This window comes from Pan troglodytes, chromosome 6 (genome assembly GCF_028858775.2).
Source record: "Pan troglodytes isolate AG18354 chromosome 6, NHGRI_mPanTro3-v2.0_pri, whole genome shotgun sequence".
In the NCBI taxonomy this organism is placed as follows: domain Eukaryota; kingdom Metazoa; phylum Chordata; class Mammalia; order Primates; family Hominidae; genus Pan; species Pan troglodytes.
The window spans coordinates 122570828-122597556 of record NC_072404.2 but is presented as its reverse complement, the minus strand read 5'-3'; the positions used below and the strand labels follow the sequence as shown (position 1 = coordinate 122597556).

General features: G+C 39.8%; 2 protein-coding genes across 11 annotated transcripts in view; one reads left to right on the top strand and one right to left on the bottom strand.

Annotated features, from left to right (window-relative positions):
* The window catches only part of COG5 (component of oligomeric golgi complex 5), a 360750-nt gene extending 343853 nt beyond the window's left edge, over positions 1–16897 (top strand). For both annotated transcript variants that reach the window (XM_054687655.2, XM_519305.8), the window contains 3 exons: positions 8222–8348; positions 8842–8921; positions 15815–16897. In XM_054687655.2, coding sequence (XP_054543630.2) covers positions 8222–8348; positions 8842–8921; positions 15815–15929 — 322 coding nt within the window. In that variant the 3' untranslated portion in view covers positions 15930–16897. The remainder of the gene's footprint in view (positions 1–8221; positions 8349–8841; positions 8922–15814) is intronic.
* A 14-nt stretch (positions 16898–16911) lies between these two features.
* The window catches only part of HBP1 (HMG-box transcription factor 1), a 34453-nt gene continuing 24635 nt past the window's right edge, over positions 16912–26729 (bottom strand). For 8 of the 9 annotated variants that reach the window (XM_063813820.1, XM_009453865.4, XM_009453863.4 and 5 more), the window contains 3 exons: positions 23286–23603; positions 19137–19278; positions 16912–18025 (listed from right to left, as the gene is read on the bottom strand). In XM_063813820.1, coding sequence (XP_063669890.1) covers positions 18008–18025; positions 19137–19278; positions 23286–23603 — 478 coding nt within the window. In that variant the 3' untranslated portion in view covers positions 16912–18007. 9 annotated transcript variants of the gene reach the window in all.

The following is a 26729-nucleotide window of genomic DNA, read 5'->3' as shown; positions in this document are numbered from 1 at the left end:
AACTTGGCTATCGTAAATAATGCTGCAGTGAGCATGGAAGTGCGCTATCTGTTCAACATGCCAATTTCAAGTCTTTAGGATATGTACTCAAGTGGGATTGCTAAGTCATATTGTAATTCTATTTTTAGTTTTTTGAGGAACTGCCATACAGTTTTCTAAAATGGTTGTATTAATTTACATTCCCACCAACAGTGTACAAGGGTTCCCTTTTCCCCCACACTCTCATCACAATCTTCCATTTTTTAAAATAATAGTCATTCTGACAGGCATGAGGTGATATCTCATTGTGGTTTTAATTTGCATTTTCCTTATGATTAGTGATGTTGAGCATTTTTTCATATATCTGTTGGTCATTTATATGACTTTTTTTGAGAAACATCTATTCAGGTTTTTTGCACATTTTTAAATTGGGTAGTTTTCTTGCCATTTTTGTGTTCCTTATAGATTTTGAATGTTAGCTTCTTATCAGATGTATGGCTTTCTTCTAATCTATTAGTTGTCTTTTTATTCTCATTATTTCTTTTGCTGTGCAGAAGCTTTTTACTTTAATGTAATCCCATTTGTCTATTTTTTCTTTTATTGTCTCAGCTTTTGGGATCAAATCCAAAAAGTTACCTCCCAGACCAGTGTCATGGAAGTTTCCCCCTATGTTTTCTTTCTTCTAGTTTTTTTACAGTTTCAAGTCCTTTCAAGACCACACCTTGACTTTTATCCGTTTTTGAATTGATTTTTTATATGGTATGACCTAAGGGTCCAAATTATTCTTCTTTAGATGGATATCCAGTTGTCCCAACACCCTTTATTGGAGAGGCTGTCCTTTTCCCATTGTGTTTTCTTGGCACCTTTGTTGAAAATCAATTGACTGTAAATGTGTGGGTTCATTTATGGGCTCTATGTTCTGTTCTGTTTCTTAGTGTTTCTATTTATATGCCAGTACCATGCTATTCTAATTACTATATAGCTCTGTAATATAGTTTAAAATTAGGTAGTGATACCTCCAGCTTTGTTATTTTTACTTATGATTGCCTTAGCTAATCAGGGATTTTTATGGTTCCATATGAATTTTAGGATTATGTTTTCTATTTCTGGGGAAAAAGACATTGGAATTTTCGTAGGGATTGCATTGAATCTGAAGATTGGTTTGGATAGTATGGACATTTTAACAATATTAATTCTTCAAGTCCGTGAACACAGAATAGCTTTCCATTTATTTTTTTGTCAATTTATTTCATCAATGTTTTACGGTTTTTAGTGTACAAATCTTTCACTTCCATGGTTAAATTTATTCCTAAGTACATTTATTCCTAAGTATTTTACATTCTTGTAGCTATTATATGTAGGTATTTTCTTGATTTCCTTTTCAGATCGTTCATTGTTATTGATTACATTTGTCTTAATTTTGTATCCTGGGACCTTATTCCTTTATTAGTTCTGTCTTTTGGTGGTATCTTTTTGGTTTTGGATATGTAAGATAATGTCATATGCAAGCAGGTAATATTTCATGTCTTTCTTTTCTATTTGAGTGCCTTTTCTTTCTTTCTCTTGCCTAATTGCTCTGACAAAGACCTCCAGTAGGATTATGAATAAAAGTGCTTGCTGACAGTGGACATCTTTGTCTTGTTCCTGATCTTAGAGGAAAAGCTTTCAACTTTTCACCATTGAGTATAATGTTAGCTGTAGGCTTATCGTATGTGGCCGTTAATTTGTTGAGAGTTTTTATTATAAAAGGGTGTTGAATTTTGTCAAATGCTTTTTCCGCATCTAATAAAATGATCCTATGGTTTTTGTCTTTTGTTCTGCTGATACGATGCATCACATTTATTGATGTATATATGTTGACACATCCTTGCATTTCTCCCAGGGAGAAATCTCATTTGATCATTGTGAATAATCCTCTTAATGTGCCGTAGAATTGGATTTGTTAGTATTTTGTTGAGGATTTTGTATCTTCATATCTATGTTCATCAAGGATATTGCCCTGTAAGTTTCTTCTATGTCATTTTGTGGCTTTAGTATCAGGGCCTCCTAAAACTAGCTTGGAAGTATTCCTTCCTTTTTGATTTTTTTGGACAAGTTTGAGAAGGATTGGTATTAGCTCTTCTTTAAACCTTTTATAGAATTCACCTGTGGAGCCATCAGGTCCTGGGCTTTTCTTTGATTGGAGACTTTTTATTATGGATCCAATCTCTTTACTCATTATTGGTCTGCTCAGATTCTCTGTTTCTTCTGTTTTCTATTTCTTCTTGATTCAGTGTTAGTAGATTATATGTGTCTAGGAATTTTATCCATTTTTTTCTAGTTTACTGGATTTGTGGCCATATAATTTGTCATAGTAATCGCTCATTATCCTTTGTATTTCAGTGGTACCAGTTGTAATATCTTCTCTTTCATTTCCAATTTGATTTAAGTCTTCTCTTTTTCTTTTTTAGTCTAGTTAAGGGTTTGTCAGTCTTGTTTAACTTTTCAAAAAACTCTTTGTTTTGTTGATTTTTTCCCCCTGGTTTTGTAGTCTGTATTTATTTCTGCTCTGATCTTTGAATTGTTTTCCTTCTGCTAACTTTGGGCTTAAATTTGTTCTTCTCTTGTAGTTTCTTGAGGTGTACCATTAGGTTCTTTATTTGAGATGTTTATTTTTATTTAAGTATTTGTTGCTATAAATTTCCTTCTTAGAACTGCTTTTGCTGTATCCCATACGTTTTGGTATATTGCATTTCCATTTTCATTTGTTCCAAGATGTTTTTTGATTTCTCTTTTGTTTTCTCCTTTGACCCATTGGTTGTTGAGGGGCATGTTGTTTAATTTCCACATATTTGTGGCATTTCAAAGATTTTTCCTATTATTGATGTCTAGTTTCATACCATTCTGATTAGAAAAGATACTTGATATGATTTCATTTCTCCTAAATTTGTTCAAACTTGGTTTGCGACCTAACATATGACATATCCTGAAGCAAGATACGTGTGCACTTGAGAAGACGTCTATTCCCTTGCTGTTGGATAGAATATGCTGTATATGTCTGTTGGGTCCATTTGGTCTAAAATGTAGTTCAAGTTCATTGTTTCCTTATTAACTTTCTATCTGGATGATCTGCCGTTGTTGAAAGTGAGTTATTGAAGTCCCCTACAATTACTGCATTGTAAGTTATTTCTGTCTAAATTATTTAATATTTGCTTTACATATTTAGGTGCTCTGATGTTGGGTACAGATATATTTACAGTTGTTATATCCTCTTGATGAATTGACACCTTTATCATGATGACTTTCTTTGCCTTTTTTTATTGTTTTGAGCTTAAGTCTATTTTGTCTGATAAAGGGATAGCTAGTCCTGCCTCTCTCAGTTTCCATTTGCGTGGAATATCTTTCTTCATACTTTCACTTTTATTCTTTGTGTCCTTAGAAATGAGTTGAGTCTCGGGCCAGGCGCAGTGGCTCATGCCTGTAATCCCAGCACTTTGGGAGGCCGAGGTGGGTGGATCACAAGGTCAGGAGATCGAGACCATCCTGGCTAACACGGTGAAACCCCATCTCTACTAAAAATATAAAAAATTAGCCAGGCGTGGTGGCAGGCGCCTCTAGTCCCAGCTACTCCGTAGGCTGAGGCAGGGGAATGGCGTGAACCCAGGAGACAGAGCTTGCAGTGAGCCGAGGCATTCCAGCCTGGGCTACAAAGTGAGACTCCGTCTCAAAAAAAAAAAAAAAAAAAAAAAAAAGAAGTGAGTTGACTCTTCTGTAGGCAGCACATAGCTGGGTTTGTTTGTTTGTTTGTTTGTTTGTTTTTTTGAGACGGAGTCTCACTCTGTCGCCCAGGCTGTAAGTGCTCTGTGGTACAATCTTGGCTCACTGCAAACTCTGCCTCCTGGTTCACGCCATCCTCCTGCCTCAGCCTCCCGAGTAGCTGGGACTACAGGTGCCCGCCACCACACCCAGCTAATTTTTTGTATTTTTAATAGAGATGGGGTTTCACCATTCACAGGATGGTCTCGATCTCCTGACCTTGTGATCCACCCACCACGGCCTCCCAAAGTGCTGGGATTACAGGCGTGAGCCACCACACCCAGCCAGCTGGGTCTTATTTTTTATACATTCAGCCATTTTTTCTTTTACAAATGGAGATTTTATTGCTCTTAAAATAATTATTGATAGGTAAGGACTCAATAATACTAGTTTGTAGTTTGTTCTCTGATTGTTGTGTGGATGCTTTGTTTCCTTGTTCCTCTCTTGCTGTCCTCCTTTGTGGTCTGATTGTTTTCTGTAGTGGTATGCTTTGAATTCTTTCTATGTATGTTTTGTGCCTCTACTCTAGATTGTTGTTTTGTACTTACCATGAGGCTTCCAAAAACCATATACTCATAACAGGGTATTTCAAGCTGATAACACTGAATTTTGATAACATACAACAACTCTACATTTTTATTCCCCTTCCCTACACATTTTAATATTTTGATGTCAAAATATACATCATTTTGTAATTTGTATCCCTAATTTGGGCTATACTTTTGTTTTCTTTTTTCTTTTTTTTTTTTTTTGAGACAGAGTCTCGCTCTATCACCCAGGCTGGGGTGCATTGGTGCCATCTTGGCTCACTACAACCACCACCTCCCAGTTCAAGCGATTCTCGTGATTCAGCCTCCTAAGTAGCTGGGACCACAGGTGGACACCACCATGCCTGGCTAATTTTTGTACTTTTGGTAAAGACAGGGTTTTGCCATGTTGACCAGGCTGGTCTGGAACTTCTGGCCCCAAGTGATCCACCCACCTCAGCCTTCGAAAGTACTGGGATTATAGGCATGAGTCACTGTGCCTGGCCTTGAGCTATAATTTTAATAGTTTTTAACCTTGTATTAGAGATAAAATTATTTTACAGACCACTATTACACTTCTAGGTTTTTCTGAGTATGACTCTATATTATTTATAGCATTGATTTTTGTGTTTTTGTATATTTTATTAATTAGCAGCCTTTTATATCAGCTTAGAGAACTCCATTTAGCAATTTCAATAGGCAGGCCTACTGCTGATGAACTCCATTAGCTTTTGCTTGGGAAAGTTTTTATTTCTTTCTCATTTCTGAAGGATAGCTTTTTTGGTTGGCAGCACTTTAAATATATCATCTCATTTTATGCTGCCCTGCAGGGTTTTTGCTGAGAATCCTCTAGTAGCCATATTGCAAGTTCTTTGTATGTAACAAGTTTCTTATTTCTTGCTGTTCTCAATTTTTTTGTCTTTTATTTTTGACAGTTTATTATGTGTCTTGGTGAACTCCTCTTTGGGTTGAATTTTTAGTACAAGTCTACAGTTAAAACTTGCTATTTAATTTTTCAGTTCAGTTGTTGTTGTCTCCATTTCCAGGATTTCTATTTGGTTTTTGTTATAGTTTCTGTTTTTCTGTCAGATTTCTCATTTTGTTCATATATTGTGTTCCAGATTTCATTTAACTTTTTATTTTTATATTCTTGTAGTTTCCTGAACTTCCTTAAGAGGATTGTTGTGTAATTTTTGTTGGTCATTCCATTGATGACCATCTCTTTAGGGTCCATTATTAGAGCTTTATTAATTTCTTTTGGTGGTGTCACTATTCCGCTAATTCTTCATAATCTTCATGTCCTTGTATTGATGTCTGTGCATTTGAGGAGACAGCCACCTCTTCCATCCTTTAGAGGTGTTCTTTAGCATAGATTTAACTTCATTATTTACTTTAGCCTGTGATTCTGGATGAGCCAGCTGATATCAACCCCAGGGAGGCAGAGCTTGCTGTCAGTTTCTCTAGTTGGCTGGGTCTCTGCCTTTGCTCTGAGTTTGGATGCGGCTGCTGGCTGAGCTTCACCTTCCAGCAAGACTACTGGCTGGCCTCTGCAATCAGGCGGAGCTGCTGGCTGGGAACTGTGATTGCTTCTAATATCTGGCAGGGTCACAAAGTGTATTTCCCTGTTGGGGAGTATTGCTATTTGGGTTACGCAGTTGGGCAGGTCGGCAGGCTGGGCTCTAGGTTTAGATGGATCACTGTTCTAGACAAGTCCAGAGGTTATGCTCCATAGTCCTTGCCTGGGCTGGACCATGGGATGGGCTCTGACACTGGGTGGAGCCACTGTTTGGCGCTGCTGTTTGGATTTCAGGGTTTGGGCAAGTCTAGCCACTGTTCTCTTCAAAAAATGCACTGTGGTGGGCATCTCTTTTCCTGGGTAGGGCCTTGGGGTGGGCTCTGAGGCTGGGCATAGAGGCTAGTTTTCTAGGGACTCAAGCCAGGTTGAACTTCTTGTTCAGCTTCTGGGAGCAGCCGACTCAGCTTTGTAGGTAGGGTAGATCATTAGCTGATCTCTCTGATCAGGTGCCGCTGCTGGCAGCAACACAGAGCTACCACCCAGATCTGCACACCAGTCACTGCAAACTCCACCTTCTTGATTTGTTTGACACCAGGGGATCTTGCCCTGCAGTTACTCCATTATTCCCTTTGAGGCAAGACAGTCATGGGCTTCCTTCAAAGCAACTCAGAATGCTAGGGAAGCTAGATCTCTACTTTCAGTTCTCTTTTCCTCTGTAGAAAATGGGGGCTTAGGAGAATCCCCCCTGTGGCTCTGTGCTGACTTGGAGGAGTGGGAGGAGTGATATGGTCAAGGTGAAACCATGCCTCTTACTCTTCTAATGCAGTTTTTATATGGTTCTGTGTTCCATGTAGGTGTTTTCGTTCTCATTCCCAAGTTTTAGTGTCTTCACAAAGATGTTCTTGTCTGTGGATAATTGTTAGTTGGATTTTCTGTGGGTAGGCAGTGAAGCCGGGAAGTTCTTCTTCTACCATCTTGCTGACTTCACCCTCTATAAAGCTTTAAACGGTGCCTGACACACTGTAGGTGCTATACTGTTGATAATGAGAATTATGTTAAAACTAGGAGCTTTTACCTAGATGAAGACAATGTCATCCACACAGAGGACTTTACAGAGATGCCTACAAACAAATCTGAAATATTCTCAGCAAAGTTTTCATATTTGTTTAGATACTTGAATTATCACCTAAAGCTCTGCAGCATTGAACACTGTGAAATTATTTGGACCTTGCAGATTTTCAAGGCAGGTGCATCACATTTTCAGTGTGGCCATAAGACCTTAGTTGTCTTCTCATGGAATGTCTGGTTTGGAGCTTTATGGCTTTCTGGTGATAGACAACATAAATGACTGAAATGCTTCCCCAGTAGCTAAGGAAAATAAATTACAACATAATGTTATTTGATAGAGATAGATTTTTACTTGTAGAATAGTTAATATAAAGCCATCTTTACTAATAATAATTCTGTATCTAATGAGAACCAGCTATCTATTGAGAACATTCTTGACTCTTGACCTTATCATTAGTGTAGGGAAGAAGTTCACTTCTCTATTTTGTACAGGCCTTCATTCATAATTAGAGTAATTAAGTTGGGGTGAAGAAAGACCCCAGGATACAGTGCTGTTTTACATGGTTCAGAATCATTATCTGATCTGTCAAGAGATGTTGCTGCCATCTTACTACTTGGGATTCAATGTCCACAGCTCCGCTTCTAATCAGCTCTCATCCATAAGAGCTCAAAGCCAATAACAGTTCAAATAATTCTTGCCAGCCTTTTGCACCAGGTGGTATATAATTTGTAGTGGAATGGATTTGCCTGCATGCTCCTTCTGTAAAATGTGGACAATGAAACCCATACATGTAATATAGTATAAGGGAGCTAGCATAAATTTTTGATGGAGTGTTCAGCAAAGTAATAACTTTGTATATACAAAGACATATTTGCCTTTTTGAAAAGTTGTGTAGAAAATGTTTGAGTATACCACATTTGATTATGGTCCAAAGAAGGATTCTATTTTAAATAAAAGCTGAAAGGATTGATGAAGATAAGAATCTGTTAATAACAACTACTTGAAGGCTTTACTTTTGTTCTTTATTTGCTTTTAGCCTTGTAATTAGATGAACTTTATAAGGAGCATTTGCTGAGTCCGGTGGATGTCAGACTCATAGACCAATGAACCGGGGGTCAAATGGGAGCTGAAGGGTAGATCAGCCTGTGAGCACGTGGGCAGGTGGGGGTGGAGGCTTGCGGGCGTCTCAAGGCTGAATAGAGTGGTTAAGCAGTGGAGGGTTCCTTCAGTAGCCAGTCTAGGAAAAATGCTATTCTACAAGGAGAATGATTCTCCCACCAAATCACCTATTTCAGTATTGAACAGTGTGAAATAACTTCTGTTTTTCCCGTCTAGGCCTCTGCTCTTCCAGGCAAGTGAACATGTAGCCAATAGTCCTGCATTGGGGGATGTGATTCCGTTCAGCATCATTATTCAGTTTTTGTTCACGAGAGCACCCGCTGAACTGAAATCTCCTTTCCAGGTAATAAATAAAGTCAAGCCAGAACCCTTTTGTGACTCTTCCCATTACCTGTGTGAATCCTGAGCCCCTACTCACTGAATGATTCCTGGCCCTCTGCTGCTTTGTTTAGTTGCTGATGTCTATCTTTGACAGTGAATAGATATTAGAAAAGGAAAACTCCCACTGCTCAGTGTCTTCTTTCTCAGCAGTGCAAAAAATTACCTGATGCATCCAGAATTTACCTTTAATAATGACACAAGTAATTTGTGTTCATAAAGAATTTTTGATGGCAGCCCCATTTTCTTTGCTGACCCACCATCAATTGGCAAATCTAGAAGGCTCCTTGGTAGTCAGGAAGGTGCACCAAGGCCTATGCCCCCTTCACACTTCCCTTGGACAGGTTTTGGGGCAGTTTCACCTTGGGAATACTTGAGAGTGCTTTTCGAACCAGCACTTGCTGCCATTTACTAAAGAATGCGTATGCACTCTCTCTAATTGTGTTTCAACCCTGCAGAGGGCAGAGTGGTCCCACACACGCTTCTCTCAGTGGCTGGATGACCATCCATCTGAAAAGGACAGGCTCCTCCTCATCAGGTAAAGCCAGGTGCTCTGGGGGCACCCATCTGGTCTGGAAGCCCAAGGAGGGTGGGGATGCAAGAGAGGATGAAGGAGCAGTGCCTGGGGGCATGGACATGTGACTGCACCTTCCAGTGGCGGGCCACCTCACTGCCTAGGCACGGGTGCTGGAGCAACCAGCAGTTGGAAATGTTGGCCACAACATCTTTTGCTTTCTTTCATTCCAAACCTTCATATCCCTGATGTGCAATCCTGTGTCCCATGCAACCCTAAGGACCATGCATTTGTACCTTTGAAAATCATCATTTGCTATGAAAAGTTTTGCCCTAGCTCCCCATCTTTTACTTCATTTTTATGTGCTGCAGTTACTGAATTGGTGGAACACAGATGTGAGTGAATTTTTAAAAATACCCAAGTGCGAAACAGTTCTGAGGAGGAAACAAGAACAACCCAGCAGCCACTTGGATACCATGGCCCTCCAGTAGTGCCCCATGAATGCATTCACATACATATGCATGTGCTCTTGCCCACACGTGCACACACCCCCATGTACCCCAACCATGCCCAGGGTGGGGTGCTTTAACTGTCATACATGGCTTACTAAGCAACACTCTTCCCTGCAACTGCTCTCACCATCACCAGAGACCTCTCAGCCACCAAACATTCCCATTCTTACCTTACCACTCTGTAGCTTTAGCTACAGTTGACCGCTATTTCCTTCTGTAAACTCATAAACTGGGACTCAGCACATTTTTATTGATGCTGAGCTCACATTTTATCAGCATGGTAGGCCCTGGGCCAGGAACCGAGGATACGAAGTAAGCCGAGATATGGCCCTGTCCTCTCAGAGCTTGCATTACACCACAGCCATCTGTTTCTGTTCTAACTTCTCTGGCCATTTTTTTTGTGTGTCATTTGCTGAATTATCTTCTTCTAGCCATTCCTTAAATGCTATCATTTCCCATATTTTCTTCTTCTCATCCTGCCTCTGCCTTGGTTCCCAGGTGAGCTTGTCCAGACCCATGCCTCTAGTGCCCCTTCTATACTTAAGAGCCCTCAGGTCTGTGACTGCCTCTGGATGGGGCCTTGGCCCAGTAAACTTGCTATCATATGTCACCACCCACAGAAATCTCAACCCCAGAATGGTCAAAATAATTCTAATCTTTTCTCTCAAACCTTCTCATTCTCTTATACTCCCTGTCTTGGTTGGGAGGTCACAATCACCTAACTAGCCAAGCCGGAAAACCTTTACATCATCATTCAACTCCTCTGTCATCCTTATTCCTCAAACCCACTCTGTTGTGTCTCTAAAATAGCTCTTGAAGTCATTCTCAACTCTCCCAGGGGATCCCAATTCTGTTGGTCTGGGCCCACTGCACCCAGTGATCCTTTGTTAGCCTCCGTGTCAGGTGATGAGTTGAGTTCCCTAAAGCCAGAGTGGGGCTGACATGATGAGGTGGTTCTAAACCACATGTGCACACAAGAATCATTTACATAGCTTGGAAAATTCCTAGTGCCCAGGTCTCTCACCCTTGCCTACCTCAGAATCTCTGGGGTAGGCCTGCTATCAGGATTTCTCTATAGCTCCCCAAGAAGGTCCAGGGTGCAGCCAAGGGCGTGAACCCCTGCCATAGTGGGTCATATTTCAGTTAGGATGAAAGACTGCTGAGGAAGCTATGACAGGTCAGTAAGAAACATCAGCCTGTCAGCTTTGTTTCCAGAAGTGACCCTGAGCCCTCAAGCTTGGTACCCACATCCCACATGAGCCACTGGCCCTCTGGGCATATGTGTGGATAAAGATTAGCTCGGACCCTGCTCTTTTTCCTTGCTTATCTGTTACTCAGCTATGAACATCTGACACAGAAATGGGAGAGGTTACCAGCCCCGGTGAATGTTCCTGGTAAAATCTGCCTTCGGGAAAGGCTTTGGATTTGGGTGAGGAGTTTGGGCCTGGGCTAACACAGGGATTTGCAGTGTCTGTGTGGATTATTTTTCCCGAGTCCCAAAGATTCACTCAGCTGCAACACACTCAGTAATCTTAAAAAGAGGATTCAGTTAATTGAACACGTTCATTTTTCTCATCTTAACAAGTTGGTCATTTTTGTCGTCTTAACAAGTTGGAATGAGTTCATCCAAAACAGTTGTCCTGCTGTGTGTACATCACAAATCTGTTTTCTTTTGCTTCTCTTTAAAAATGTCTCCTGAGTGATTTCATCAGCAGTGCTGTTGCTAAGGCTATATTTAGCAACTGAAAATCATGCTCAGAAATACTGTCATGCTTTTTTAAAAAGGCATATCCATCCCTCCACACATGGCTGATTCCAGAACCTTCATGCCCTTAGCAAAAAATTGAGCTGTCCTTCAGGGATTCAAAAAAATACTGTACTCCTGCTGCACCCCAGGCTCTTGGCAAGGAGGGGACTTTTGTCCTAGAGAATGTTCTTTCTTATGTATTATTGCAAAACAATTTTGTTCTTGCATACTGAAGCATCACTGGATGAATTTCTTTCCCCTGTAGACAAACCGAGGGTGAGTATTGCTCTTTAAATGTCAGTAAATTTGTTTTAGCTTCTGGGGCAAACCTTGTTGTATACTCATTCTGTTCCTCCCAGCATAATATGTTAGGTTGTCATAAAATAGGGCAAATTGAGGATAGTGTAACTACTGCTGCTGAATAAATGGGAAATAGTGAACCATCCTGCCTTCCTGTTTTCTTCTGACACCAGATGCTTTCTGGAGCTTAAATGAATACTAGTCAAGTTCATTTGAAAATCAGAGTAATAACTTACTCATGGGACCAAGTGGTGTAAATGGGGGCAGTTGTATGTGTTCAGCCTGCATCAGGCAGGTTCTCCAGACACGTGTGCTCCCTCAGATGCAGAGGCAGCCGCCTGGCTCGTGCCTGTGGGTAAGTGTTGAATGTGTTTTCAATAGAGTCTTTGATGGAAAGATTTCTCAAGCTCTGTAACAGCGGTGGGGTTGGCCTCAAATCCATTTACTCTGGATATTTGCCGTGGAGAGCAACTCTTCTTCTTATGGCCCTCTTTGAGTAGGAGTACACTTTTATGATGTCAAAAATGTTCACAGACCTTATTAGCCTAGTGGTACTTTTATCTACACCATCAGAGAATGCTTGGTGCCATGTGCATCCTTGGATCCCTTGCCCTCTTGCCATGGTCCAGGGTCCACAATCTGGAAGCCATTCCCTCAGCTCCTCTGTATTTCTGCAGAACTCCCAAGATCTCCATTGATGGAGGGAAATGTTTCTCCTCCTGGTACCATGTCACTAGCTACCTATCAGTTCTGTGAACGGAGTGTCTGAAATAGGACGAAGAGGGAGGATGGAACCAGGGAAAAGCCTGGGCTTAACTGCTTATTGAGGCATGTAGTGTATCTTTAAGTCATTTATGCATTTCAGTACTTACTAATCACATTGAATATTTAAATGCCTGACAGAAATCAATGTTGTTTTCCATGAAAACTTCCACTTGGCTAGTTTTTGTCATGTTGAGCAGTGTTGCCATGTTACCACAAACCATTCCTCTACTAATCGTGTTTTGTTTTTTTCTCAATAAGGATAACCTCAATAATCTACTTATTTTGGTTACAAACCAGAGTTAAGACTGTTACATAACACTTGGCCTGACTTCCAAGAAAGCTAATGTTTTGCTTAAGCAAATGAAGTAATTTAATAAGTACTCGAAAATCTTGCTCTAATTTCATGTGGGAGGGCAGCTTAATCTTTTTTGCCCCATACTTCTGATGGTGTTTTTGATGACTACCCAAAAATCTAACCAAACTCATTTCTGATCTTTCTTCTACATGTTGTGTAACTTACGTGATGTCTTATCCTTTTAAATGCCAACGAAACTAAGTTGATTTTTGTCCATCAAATATATCTAATCCATTCACTATGAAATGATTGTAGTTCCTGTGAATTTAAACACTTCTTATACGCTGATACATACACCTTGGTGTCTTAAAGACAGATGAGCCCTTGGGGATTTCTTTACTGTATATGATTCTGTAGGGACTACATTTGGGGAGTGGAGACAATTTCCCAGGATGGCATACCAACTAGAAGCATATTACCAAAAGAAGCAAGTTTTTTTCATAGAAAAATATCTCCATTCAGGGTCAGCTCTGGTTTAACTAAGGCATCTCACAAAACATTGTTCTCTAAGAGCACCAAATTCCATCTTGCATGCCAGTTGAGAGTGGTATGTTAGCTGGGACTTGAAACTGGGTATGTGAGCTGAGTAATGGTATGAACTTACATGTTATTTAAAACAGCTACACTTCTTCTGGCTCACGCCTGTAATCCCAGCACTTTGGGAAGCCGAGGTGGGCGGATCACGAGGTCAAGAGATCGAGACCATCCTGGCCAACACGGTGAAACCCCGTCTCTACTAAAAATACAAAAAAATTAGCCGGGTGCAATGGCGGGCGCCTGTAGTCCCAGCTACTCGGGAGGCTGAGGCAGGAGAATGGCGTGAACCCAGGAGGCGGAGCTTGCAGTGAGCCAAGATTGCGGCACTGCACTCCCCCCTGGGCGACAGAGCAAGACTCCGTCTCAAAAAAATAAATAAATAAATAAACAGCTACACTTCTTCAGTAAGGGCTTGCCCATCCCCCTGCATACCTGATTTAAAGTACTCCTGCCCTGACCAGAGCATGGAGCCAGCCTTCAGGGATTCCAAAATGCCGGATCCTACTAAGTCAAGGCTGTTGATACAGAGGTGAGATCGTTTCACAAACCTGTGTGACTCCAAGATGGTTTCCATTCTTTCCTGCTGCCTGGAGTTAAGAAAGGCTTTCCTTAAAAGGGAGCATTGAAGCCGAGTCCTAAGAGATAAAGAGCTGCGCAAGAAAGTAAGCAAGGAAGGGTATTCTAAGGATAAGGAAGATAATGTGCAAAGGGCTAAGAGAATGTGGCTCTTTTAACTGAAACATTCAGTATGGCCAAAGATAAACAGGCCCTTTGGCACCCCCTACTTTGTTAGGCAGAGACAGCTTAATTTCATAGTAATGTATGAACAAACACCCTTGATCTTTCCCTAGGTGGGCAGCCAGGTTGGGCCATACAAATGGGGCAAATATGCTGTGCACATTACTTGGTAACACAAAAATGGAAACTAATGATTTGAGGGTCTTTTTAGGCCACATCACGCTATCTAAAACCCAGCAGTAGCACAGAAAGGGCTGGGAGCAGCTTGATGATGAAGCTGGTATTCAGTTGGGTTGAGTCTAGGCACTGACCAGAGCATGGAACCAGCCTTCAGGGATTCCACAATGCTGGATCCTGCTAAGTCAAGGCTGTTGATACAGAAGTCAGACCTTTCCAGATTTCCTATAAAGAACAGGGCACGGCAAGTGCTGTAATACTTCAGGGGAAATCTCTTGCTATAATGTGGAAGACTGACCAGAACAGGGGAGAAACAGCAGTAGGATGCTCACCACCTTAAGAGGCTACAGCAATCATTAGGGCACAAGATAGCAAGGGTTCAAAGTGAAGCGAAGGGGAGAGGAGGGACTGGATGTGGAAATGTGTGTAGCAAATTAATAGGATTTGGTAATTGTTTCGGTGTAGGAGGGGAAAAGAACTAAGAGACCTTAAGTTGATGGTGCCCTTTGTTGAAATAAGGGAAGGCGGGCAGAACGCTGCCCCAATTTTTTGACAAATGAGTTTGAGGCTACCTGGAAGCAAGTCAGATAAAACTGTCCAGAGGACAGGAAGCAGCAGAGATCAGGAGGGGGAGGTCGAGGGCTGGAACTTAAGAGATTTGAAATCCCTTCACGTATGACAGTGGCTTGTGGGATGAAGGGCACTACAAACTGATCAGTGATAGCCAGACTCTGGGGAAGTGTTTTCCCCACAATTCAATGAAAAATCTTGAACGAACCCAATTAGATTAGTATTTTCAGTATTTGAGAGCAAAAAAACCACTTAAGTGCTATCGTATGGGAGCTGAGTAATGGTATTAACTTACATCTTTATACAAATGCTCCAATCTCAAACTGAAATTTTGAAGAAAATATGACAAAAATGTATTTGTGTACCTGGTACTTAAATAGACCAATAATTAAAAATTAATCTCGTAGCCATTCTTTTTAGCTCCACTTAAACAGACGATCTGGTTCAGGGACTGATGAACTTTTTCTGTAAAAGAAGGGCCAGATATATTTCAGACTTTGCAGGCCACATGGTCTCTGCCTCAACTATTCAACTCTGCCATTGTGTGAAAGCAGCCACAGACAATATATAAATGAACAAGCATCAGGCTAGATTCAGCCTGCAGGCAGTTTGCTAACCCCCAGCCTAATCCATGAGATCATAATCATAAACAATGGAATGGTACATCCCCTTGATTAAATTCAGACAGCTTCCCGATCATGTATTTTGCCATTACAGCCCAAGAGCACTTATTCTAGTTGTTGGTTGTTCATAGTTCATCAAATAACAGGAATATAATGCATCTACTGGTGTTACCGAATGTGCCAAAGGGCCCCATCCCCTTGTACTCTTGAGCGTGCCTTTCAGAGGCGCAGGATGCCCCTCGTGAGCTCTGGGAGTAGGCACAAATGCCCATTCCGTTGCCGGTGTCTTCAGTAGGGAAGCAGGGAAAAGGGAAATTAGAACATATTTACACAGCCAGAGGACTCCGAGTATATGACTAGACCACTAAGAACAATGCAGACTGAAAACATGGTTATAGTTTTTCACACTAAACGTAGTAACCATAGTAACACTACCAGTAAATGAGTGAAGGCTGTTGGTCACTTGGCTTGTGAAACCGAGCATTAACAGTTCCAGAAATGAGCTTATTAATAATTTTTATATATTGGTATCCCCTTAACTGTTTTATGTGATTTATCTAATATTTTGACATTGTTTTCATTTTGGTTTTCAGGGGAGCCCTGGAAGCTTACGTTCAATCAGTGAGAAGTAGAGAAGGCAAAGAATTTGCACCAGTTTATCCCATAATGGTTCAGCTGCTTCAAAAGGCTATGTCTGCTCTTCAGTAATGACATGAAATCTTTGTTCATCTCCACTTTGTGCTAACCCATTCATAGTTGGCAGTTAAACACATACTCCAAAAGACTGCTACTATCTACTATTTTAAGAATGTAATTGATTGTTCGGTATTTCCTATCGACGTTTATTCACCTCTTTAGCACTTATACTTTAGCATAAAAAATGTTGAGTTATCACCACCTTTCAATTCCATGGACCTGATTTTTCCAGAAAGATGTTTTCCTCTTTCAGATTTTTGTACAAGGCTAAAATGTCTTTCCCATCCATAACCAAGTCCTCCTATGGGTACATAAACCCAAAGTCCCCACTTCTTTTAAAGGGATATGATCAAGTTATAATATAACATGTACCCTGCTTCCCCCAACCCTGCCTTCTTCACTAAATAAGCATGTAGCTCAGTGGTTTCCAAATTTGGCTGCACATTCGTATCACCAGGGGATTTTTTAAAAATCCTGATGCCCAACTTGCACTCCATATTAATTAACATGTCTAGGAGTGGGAGCCTGACACCAGTATTAAAAAAAAAAAAAAATCCCCAAAAATGATTCCAATAGACAACAAAGTTGAGGAACCACTGGCACATCCCAAGCTAAGATACAAGGTTAAATGGCCTTGTTTAAGTATGTCATACTGGATTTTTAAATAAAGCAAGGCTTTTGTTACACTTTGTCATGTTATTAAAAGCAGACCTTTGGGCTGTTTAACCGTGTAACAAAAATGCCACGTGAAAAATAAAAATTTTTATTGTATAGCAATTCTCTATAAATAGTAGATAATCTAAGTCCTTATTTTCTGATGGCTCTTGTTTCACTATTAACATTTTTGTTTTTAATTTTTAAAATCCCATCATCAGCAGCCTCCTAATTAGCAGTGTTAGGAATTTGCCTTATGTTTTCCATCTCCTGAACCTGTTATTCTGAGAACTCATAAATAAAATTCAGCCAAGATTAATCAATCAGTAGACGTCAGAGATAAGCAACTCTTTTTTCCATTTATTTGAAATAATATACAAGAATATAGTGTGCAAAATTTAGGGGCAACATCATGAAGAAGTGTGATGAACTGAAATCAATTTTACAGCTGTGATTCCTAACCAGAAACACCACTTGGTAAGTAACATGAAAAGCCATGATTGTAGCTCAGAGCAAAAGCAGCTGTATTGCCAATGTATTTGCTCTAATTTTAGACAGTTGGAGGAAAATTAAAGTGCAAGTGTTGCACTGCAATAAGTGCAAAGTCTGCCCCCACCATAAAGATTATGATGACAAAATATATTTAAGATACATGGCTGAGGAGATACAGAACACGAAGTTAAAAAATACAATGGTGTTGACTGTTTGTTAATAGCACCATTACAGTGACTATATCCCAATGCTATTAACTAACTTAACTTTACCTTGGCCTGGGCTAGGTCTCCATTGGAAATAATAACGGATGGCTGCTGCCACCTGGTGCATCAACTCAGCATGCCATGGTAACTGCAGCAGGTGGCTCTTAGGCTGGGACACCAACACCAGCCACCTGCCACATGTTCTGGTAGCCTCTTGGCACTGACCAGACTAGGAGCGCCTATGTTTGGCACAGATGCTGAGCCATGTGGTGGTTACTCGAGGAAAGGCCGACTCCCAGCTTCTGCTTCATTCCATCATGTGTACAATACAGATTAATAAGCAGTAAGGAGCCAATGTATAAACAGCAGTTACATATTTTTTAAATTCCCCTTTCGTACAATTTAAAATAAAACATGTATACACTTCTCCTCTCTTTCTACTGTACTTTAGCACCACAGGATATCAATTTTCAAGCCTATTATTACCTGATAGACATATATGAAGTTTGGAAGAAAAATAAGGCAATTTGGTTTAAAATGTTGATAGTTTTAGCTTAATGCTCTAATGGAGAAAGCAAATCCTCACTCATATTATTAAATCATTTCAAGACTCAATGCTATCAGTATCTTATGGTCACACGAATTGAGGACAAATGGTGAGACCTTGATCTTCTTAAGTCTTTCCATCAAGAGTCAATGTATATGCAAATATAGACTTAAGAACATAAGCATCCTGGTTTAATGTTGTTGTGAGCCCTGTGGAAATAAAATTAAACTCAGTGAATGTTTACAAATCAATGCATAGTAATCCTATATATGAAAGCTAAGATGTATAAGATGTTTATAAATTTACTATTAGAAAATACTGCTTTCTTAAAGGTGATTTTAAAAAGCTAGCTGATATCTGATGGCTCAAGCATCCAGAAAATGTATGCAATGATAAGACATTGACTAGGATGAACAGAAAAGGGATACAGGAAAAGTCCGAACACATGAAATTCTAAATTAACCAAGAACTGCCAAAACTCAGTTCAGCCACCCTCTCATCTGACTACTGACTGACCACTATTTTTAAAGAAATTGTGAAAAATTTAAACAGATGTGACCTGCATTTTACTAAGAAACAGGCACATGTACACAATGAATTTAAAACATCTTTGGCCAGCCCTCCTACTATAAAAATATTGATATCTTCCCTTCATTTTTAATGATACTTCAAATTGACCCCACTATATCACATGTAATTTTTTTGCAATTAATCTAAAAACGCTGAACCTAAAAGATGCTAGTTTAGTAATGGAAAAGTTATAAGAAACAAGTCTATCCAAGATAGCTTATCATACAGACTTGTTTGCCACCATTCCTGGGCCTATTTCTTCTCCTCCTTGAAATTTTTCAATCTAGAAATTCTGTGCCAATGGCACAAGTCCCCATGAATGACAGCTAACATACCCCCACACCTCCAGCCTTATTGGTCCCTCACCAATTAAGGAAAAAAAGCTGTTGAGACAATCCAAAAATTATTAGAGAAATTTTCTACTGTGATATTAATGGATTAATAATGCTTATCTTTCAACCCAACTAGAAACACTGCATTCCAAAATTATTTTTCCAACTCAATGTTTAGAACAAACATTCTTTTGAAGTTTGCCTGAGATTTCGACTTGCCATGCTAAGAGAGTAAATGACACTTGAGGAAAGGCAGTCTTTATATGATGATGTGATAACATTATTAGGTTTTGAAGTATAAAAATGCTAGAGACAGCATCAACACAACCTCTTAAAGGTTGTAACAACTGCTCCAACATGCCAGTACACCTGCACGGATAAGGCAAGATAATTTTAAACACTATTTATTGAAACATACTGAATTGGTTCTTTTCCTCTTCCAACAGTCAGGATTTAAACGTTTCTGTTCTTCAGCCAAAGCCTTTGCTTCTAATGTGTACATTCTTCTCTCTTCATTCTTCATTTTCTTCCACCTGTCACCAAGGATCACACTTATGGCTCTGTAAAATAAATATTTACACAATGCTGAAAGCACACATTTTTCATAAATCTCATGTCAAGTGCTGCTACTTCAGGAGAAAAATGTGAAGTTAAAAAAGATGAAAATCTTGTCTATCATAGAGATGGGAAAAGGTCAAGGCCATAATGCTCATTTCCAGTAAAATCCCGAATCAAATAATCCATTGTTCCGTATCAGCAGCATGAAGTATTCAACTTGTACTAAAAGCTAATCTATTTGTGCCCGTAACCTATCAAATAGTTTTGATAAAGGTCTTTTTTCATTCAATCATAGTGAAAGTGTAGAATTAACTATGCATATCTTACTATTTCTCTCTTAAGAGAAAACCAAATAAACCTTTAGACAGTATTTTTTATTACTTGAGAAAACTGGATAAACTCAAAATGCTAAGAAGTTAAACTGATAAGACTACATCATGACAAATATTAGAAGCTGTTTTCTCCTGTTTGTTACTCTGCTATGAAACCTACTAAAACAGTCTCACCTAGGGCACACAGATGTAAACCACCTTCCTTCTATGAAGAGCTTTCAGCCATTCACTTCATGACACCCATATAAAACATAAGGTCCTGGAAATTTTGCACAAAGCACATCAAGTGATTTTTATACTGACTGATATGGAAGCCAAAGCAACAGGCATTTGTGCCTTCGAACAGTAAACCACAGAAGCTCTCCTACAAGTGTATTTGTCTTTTTATCCAATAACTTAATGCAGTTAAACATTGTGCTGCATTTTCCTTAATTATAAACCAATTTTTGGGCTGGACGTTGTGACTCATGCCTGTAATCCCAGCACTTTTGGAGGCCAAGGCGGGCAGATCACTTGAGGCCACGAGTTCAAGACCAGCCTGGCCGACATGATGAAACCCCGTCACCCCATCTCTACTATTTGCCAGGTGTGATGGCACACGCCTGTAATCACAGCTACTGGGGAGGCTGAGGCACTAGAATCGCTTGAACCCGGGAGGCAGAGGTTGCAGTGAGCCGATATCCCGCCACTGCACTCCAGCCTGGGGAACAGAATGAGACTCTGTCTCAAAAATAAATAATAAAATGATAACCAATTTTTATATTCCATTTGCAGAACCCATTAAAAAAAAAACTTTTAGTCTTGGGTTAAAGGTACCATATAATGGTTGACACATTTAAACAAATCAATAAATATTCACACCATCTCAGTCATCCACAGTAGGAAAGAACATGAGATGTTTTTGAAGGGGGTGGCACTTGCGAAACATTATTTTAAGCTAAAAGATGACAGGTAATGAAATGTACACAATGCTGTAGACTATACTCTGTGTTCCCTAACAAACGTAAAATATACACATCTAAAGATTATTTCTGCAGTGAATGTTACATCCAGATGGACATTTATAGCAACTTAAAATGAGCTACATGTCTCTGACCTATTCTAGTCTCCATTCCCTCAGAATTTGCCTCCAAATGAGAATTTCTTTATTCACTGAATTAAGGCAGCTTTATTAGAGACAGTGAAGAATCCAATTTCAAAATTATGATTTATCCCATTCAGTTTAGAGATAGGTGATAACTGATGGCCCTCAATGTTAGATGATTACCAGTATATCACATGGGAGCAATGCTAAAATGCAAAGAAAATACCAGATTTGGCTGGGCACGGTGGCTCACATATGTAATCCCAGCACTTTGGGAGGCAGAGGTGGGCAGATCACCTGAGGTCAGGAGTTCGAGACCAGCCTAGCCAACAAGGTGAAACCCCATCTCTACTAAAACTACAAAAAATTAGCCAGGTGTGGTGGTGCATGCCTATAGTTCAAGCTGCTCAGGAGGCTGAGGCAGGAGAATCACTTGAACCTGGGAGGCAGCAGTTGCAATGAGCCGAGATCACACCACTGGCACTACAGCCTGCGTGACAGAGCAAGATTCCATCTCATAAAAAAAAAAAAAGATTTTTGAGCAATAAAGGGTATAACCTGATTTAGAGATCCTATAAAAAGATCAGAAAACAAAACATCTAAAGATAAAATGAGATTTACACCCCTTATAATCAGGATAGTCCAGTTCCCCAGAATTGGAAATAAATACAGAATGCATCCCAGCTGACATTCTCAACTACTGGCGGGGAAGAGACTTACAGGGACGTGAATCCTGTTTCTAGATGTCAAAGGATATGTTTAATAATTAAATACCAGAAATGTACAAAAAGAGAAATGCAGCATGTACCTGTCACTAAATCTAAGGCCAGTCATTTTCTCAGGAAAAACAAATTGAGCAAGGGGAAAGGTACAAATTACTCTTAAAATGTCTTTAAAGCCTAAAAGTCAGTCACAAAGAAGTAGACTTCCAAACTAACTTTTTTAAAAAAACACACTTAAACCCACTCTTTTTACTGAAGAAATGGATTACAACTTAAAGATTAATTGCCAAAAGTCACACAAATGACTGACAGATCCAAGAGTTAAAACATTTCAATAGTATTAAAAAGCCTCTTAGCGCTGGGCCCGTGGCTCATGCCTGTAATCCCAGCATTTTGGGAGGCCAAGGTGAGCGGATCACTTGAGCTCAGGAGTTTGAGACCAGCCTGGCCAACATAGTGAAACCCCATGTCTACTAAATATGCAAAAAATTAGCTGGGTGTAGTGGCGCATGCCCGTAATCCCAGCTACTCGGGTGGCTGAGGCAGGAGAATCGCTTGAACCCACAAGGCAGAAGTTGCAGTGAGCCAAGATCCTGCCACTACACTCCAGCCTGGATGACAGTGAGACTCCGCCTCAAAACAAACAAACAAAAAAAGACTCTTAGAATTCTTGACTCACTAATTACACACTTATGTGTCTAAAGGAACTAGGACAAAGCTATTCATTACTGTGGTAACACAGTAATGACTTTTCTCATGATATCAAGATAAGGTAGTTTTGATCCTCAGGGTACAAAGACTGGAAGAAGACAGCGTTATTAATATATGGAGAACTTGACTGATTTGAGAGGGATTCAGTAGTAGAGGACTCGGAGATGAGTAAGGGTACAGGCAACAGAGTAGGAAGGACTTGAGTTGATTTTTATTCCCAGCTTCTACTGAGGACAGCTCTTAAGTTCACCGTTTTGACAACTCTGGCAACTTGCTACAAATTGCCAGTTCCCCGTACAATCCATAGTTGACTCAGGTGAAAAGCTGTTCCATAAAGATAGAATTGTTAATTGTTAGAACTGTGTCCTCCAACAGATAAATAACATGATTTTAAAAGGTAGATCTTGCACTTTGGGAGGCAGGCAGATGGCTTGAACCCAGGAGTTTGAGACCAGCCTGGGCAACATGGCACAACCCTATCTCTACAAAAAATACAAAAATTAACTGGGTATGGTGGCGTGTGCCTGTAATCCCAGCCATTCAGGAAGCTGAGGTGGGAGGATTGAGCCTGGGAGACACAGGCTACAGTGAGTTGCGCCGCTGTACTGCAGCCTGGGCTATGGCACAAATAATAAAAGGTAGATCCTTACTACTAAGGTAGGTAACCTAATTGTCTATGTATTATAAAATAATTACATATAACCCTAAAAATTCCACTTAAACTTTTTACTTTAAAGTCAACCTGGCCGGGCACAGTGGCTCACGCCTGTAATCACGGCACTTTAGGAGGCCAAGGTGGGTGGATCACGAGGTCAGGAGTTCGAGATCAGCCTGGCCAACATGGTGAAACCCTGTCTCTACTAAAAATACAAAAAATTAGCCAGGTATGGTGGTGGGTGCCTGTAGTCTCAGCTACTTGGGAGGCTGAGGCAGGATAATCACTTGAACCTGGAAGGCGGAGGTTGCAGTGAGCTGAGATCGTACCACTGGACTCCAGCTTGGCTGACACAGCGAGACTCCATCTCAAAAACAAACAAAAAAGTCAACCTAAGAGTTGAATAAAAGCTATTAAAGAATAAGTTTACTTAACTATTCCAGTTACCATGAACCGTATTGAAGTGTTACTCATTTATTGTAATCAGAATTATCACTATTTTTACCTGTTATCTTTCCCTGGATACATCTGAGTATATTCAACTCTGTATTTTTTGGCAAAAAGCATGAAGGCATTCATTGGTCTTTTGCACTTATTAGGAGAAGTGGCACTCACAGTCCCTGAGCTGTGGTTTTTGACAGCTTTAGCATACAAAGAATTGGAAGAGAGCTGTGATGATCCAGGTGAGCCACAGTTTTTACTGAATCCAGATCTTGCAAAGTCTTGACCACCAGGTCCTCCACAAGACAAAGATGCACGACGCTGGCGAGCCATACTACTTAACACATAAACTGCAGAAGAATCCATAGGTGTGAAGTCATAGCTATAAAATTAAAAAAAAATAAGATTTTAATTCAATTTTGAATTCTCTGATTTCTAAAAAGCAGGTTAAAAAAAAAAGAAAACTTAACATCTGATTGGAAATTTCAGTGCATTTCCCCCTATATCATGTTACCAACACTAACAACTTTTGCCACTGATAATTGCTTATAAAATGAAATCTGTATATGTGCTAACTGAAATTAATTTTTTTAAAAAACCTCTGCAGATAATACAAAAGCTTAAAAAAGACTTTGAACCCCCCAAAGGAATGTTATAATCAGCATACTTTATTCATACCAAGTAACTCCTCCAAATCCTACACAACCCACTTATTCTTACTTTAAATTCATTTCTGGACAAATGTGACAATATGGTTTCTTGGCCTATAGGCACCCAGACCTAGAAAATTAAAATGGAGTGGCAGGCAACATACCAGGCCTAAGGACTACTACAGAAAACAAATGGTTGGGAAAGGCAGTGAAAAGCTGTTAAATGTGGCTAAAGGAACTTAAGGACAGGCCTGGTGGCTCACGCCTATAATCCCAACAGTTTGGGAGGCCGAGGTGGGTGGATCACCTGAGGTCAGGAGTTTAAGACCAGCCTGGGCAACATGGTGAAACCCCATCTCTACCAAAAATACAAAAATCAGCTAGGCGTGGCAGCACATGCCTGTAATCCCAGCTATTCGGGTGACTGAGGCAGGAGAATCGCTTGAACCCGGGAGGCAGATCACAGCACTGCACTCCAACTGGGCAACAGAGTGAGACTCCGTCTCAAAAAAAATAAAAAACAAATAAAGGAACTTAAAATGCCCAGTGATCTGGGTCATTTGTTTAGGTAGAGAGAGCCATACATACATCAGTCTCCCGAAAGGCCATCCATGACCTATAACATAGCCTAATAACATAAAGTTCATTGTAAAAACCTGCCTTTGTCAGGAAAGGCCACATTTTGTTCTGTATGTTCAGTTTACATAGACATGGAAATAGGCTAAAGAATTCTCTTTTGTTCCAGCATTAACTCTCTTTCTGCCTATAGTACTTTTCTATCTTCTTGGCAGGAAACCTTTTATTCAGCTTCTAATCTGAACCTAGCTCCTACTTCCTTCCCTGAAACAGAAATTCCGGTAATACATCAAAATAGGTTAATATTAGCTACAGGAATACCATCTACCTAAAGGTAAAACATGAGATTACAAAATTCTAAAGATAGATGGAAACAGCCAAAGGAATGAGGGCGGTCCATGCCACTGACTACACACAGTAAATGACTTCTACCACTTATCAAGCACACAATGTCTTTTTTCTGAAAGTATTGCATGAAATAAATGTACTTAAACTATGACTCCAAAATTACCTCATGAATGCTTAGCAATCAGTATTATGTCAGGAAAACAATGTCTGCTTTCTAGGTTTGCAGTTTTTGTAAGATATCTTCAGCCCCTCCCATACATAATTTAGAAAAATAGCAAACTTCAGCACTGACACAAAATTACCCATCTCTACTGATGGAAAATGATTACAATTTAAAATACTAAAAGATACTGGGTAAGCTAATTACTAAAATTTGAAAACTCCACCATCTAGTGGCACAAATATAACTTATCATCTACTTCCATTATGGATACAACTTAAATCAGTTTTAAATATTCAGTCACAAAATTCAATGACTAACATTACTGCAGCAGTAATGACATAGAGTATCTTTAAAAACAGCTTCATCTTTTGCTATACTACCTTAGGTAAGCATTCATTCTCTTCACTAAAGCACCTGTACCCAAATGTGCCTTTCACAGCTCTACTTTGTGTACCTGCCATTCCTTAAGCTTAGAATGCCCATTCCCACTTCACTGTCTAATCATTAGTCTTAATGGCAAACTCCACAATAATGTAGTGCCTATTAACCATGTCACATATATTAACTTATTTAATCCTTCCAATATTATCCCCATTCTACAGATTTTTTTAATGGAGCCACAGAAATATTAATTTACTCAAGCTTCCACAGCAAATCAATTGCAGAGCCAGGATTTGAATCCAGGCAGTCCAGATCGAGCTCATGTTCCTATCAGGCTACATTGCCTCTCAATCAGCATGTACATCTACTGTATACATTTACTAATCCATTTCCTTCTCTAGATTGGAAGCAAAGAGGTATGGCCGTTCTTAACTCATTTTTTAATCAATTCTGAATAACATAATAATGGAAAATTTTAACTGAGTTCAAATTCCAGCTAGTAATACGACCTTGGGCAAGTTAAATAAACCCTGTAGCCTCAGTTTACTTATCTGTAAAATAAATCTATGCTATGCAGTGGTGCCAAAAAGAACAATAAACATAAGACACAGGGCAGAGGCTGGCACAGTGTATTTTGCCATTAGGAGTATCTATTATTGTAGAAGTATCTTAGGTGAGTAGCTAGAGAACTCAAAATTTGGAATCTTTACAAGATATGGGCTTGAATCCTAATTCTGATACTAACTGCCTTTGTTTTGGGCATGTTCCTTAACCTCTCTCAACTTTACTTCTCTCTGTAAAATGAGGATATAATCTACAAATAGGGTAATTAATATTAAATAAATTAACATTATATATATAGTAGGCACTCAATAAGTTTGTTAAATCATATTACCTGAACAGAAATGTCAACTTCAAAAAGTCAAAACTGACTGTTTTAAACCCGCCTGAGGCCTAGAAGGTTGGCCTCAATTCTCAATGTTTCAGAATGGGCTACTTACAACAGAACCTTGAATTATGTATGAGAGCTCATCAACTGATTGCTGACTTCTGATTCTTCCCGAGCTAGAAACTACTCACATGTCCTCTGTAAACCATGACCCGAGAATTTGCTTGGAGCAGTCCAACTTGGACTTTTTCCTCTTCTTACCTGTTTCTCTTCTTGCCCTCCCCCTAGGCCAGGCATCATCTCCCTTAACCAGTCTAATCCACAATGAAAATAAAGTCACTTTCAGCTTCTCAATTTTTTCCTGGTTTCTCCATGATGATACCACCCATTTCCACTCCTTTGCAGGGTGGGTGCTCCTGCTGTTATATTGAAGTCACTCAACAGTAAAATGAGACCAATGACTAACATCATCTTGGGAGTGATTATTATTCAGTGAGATCA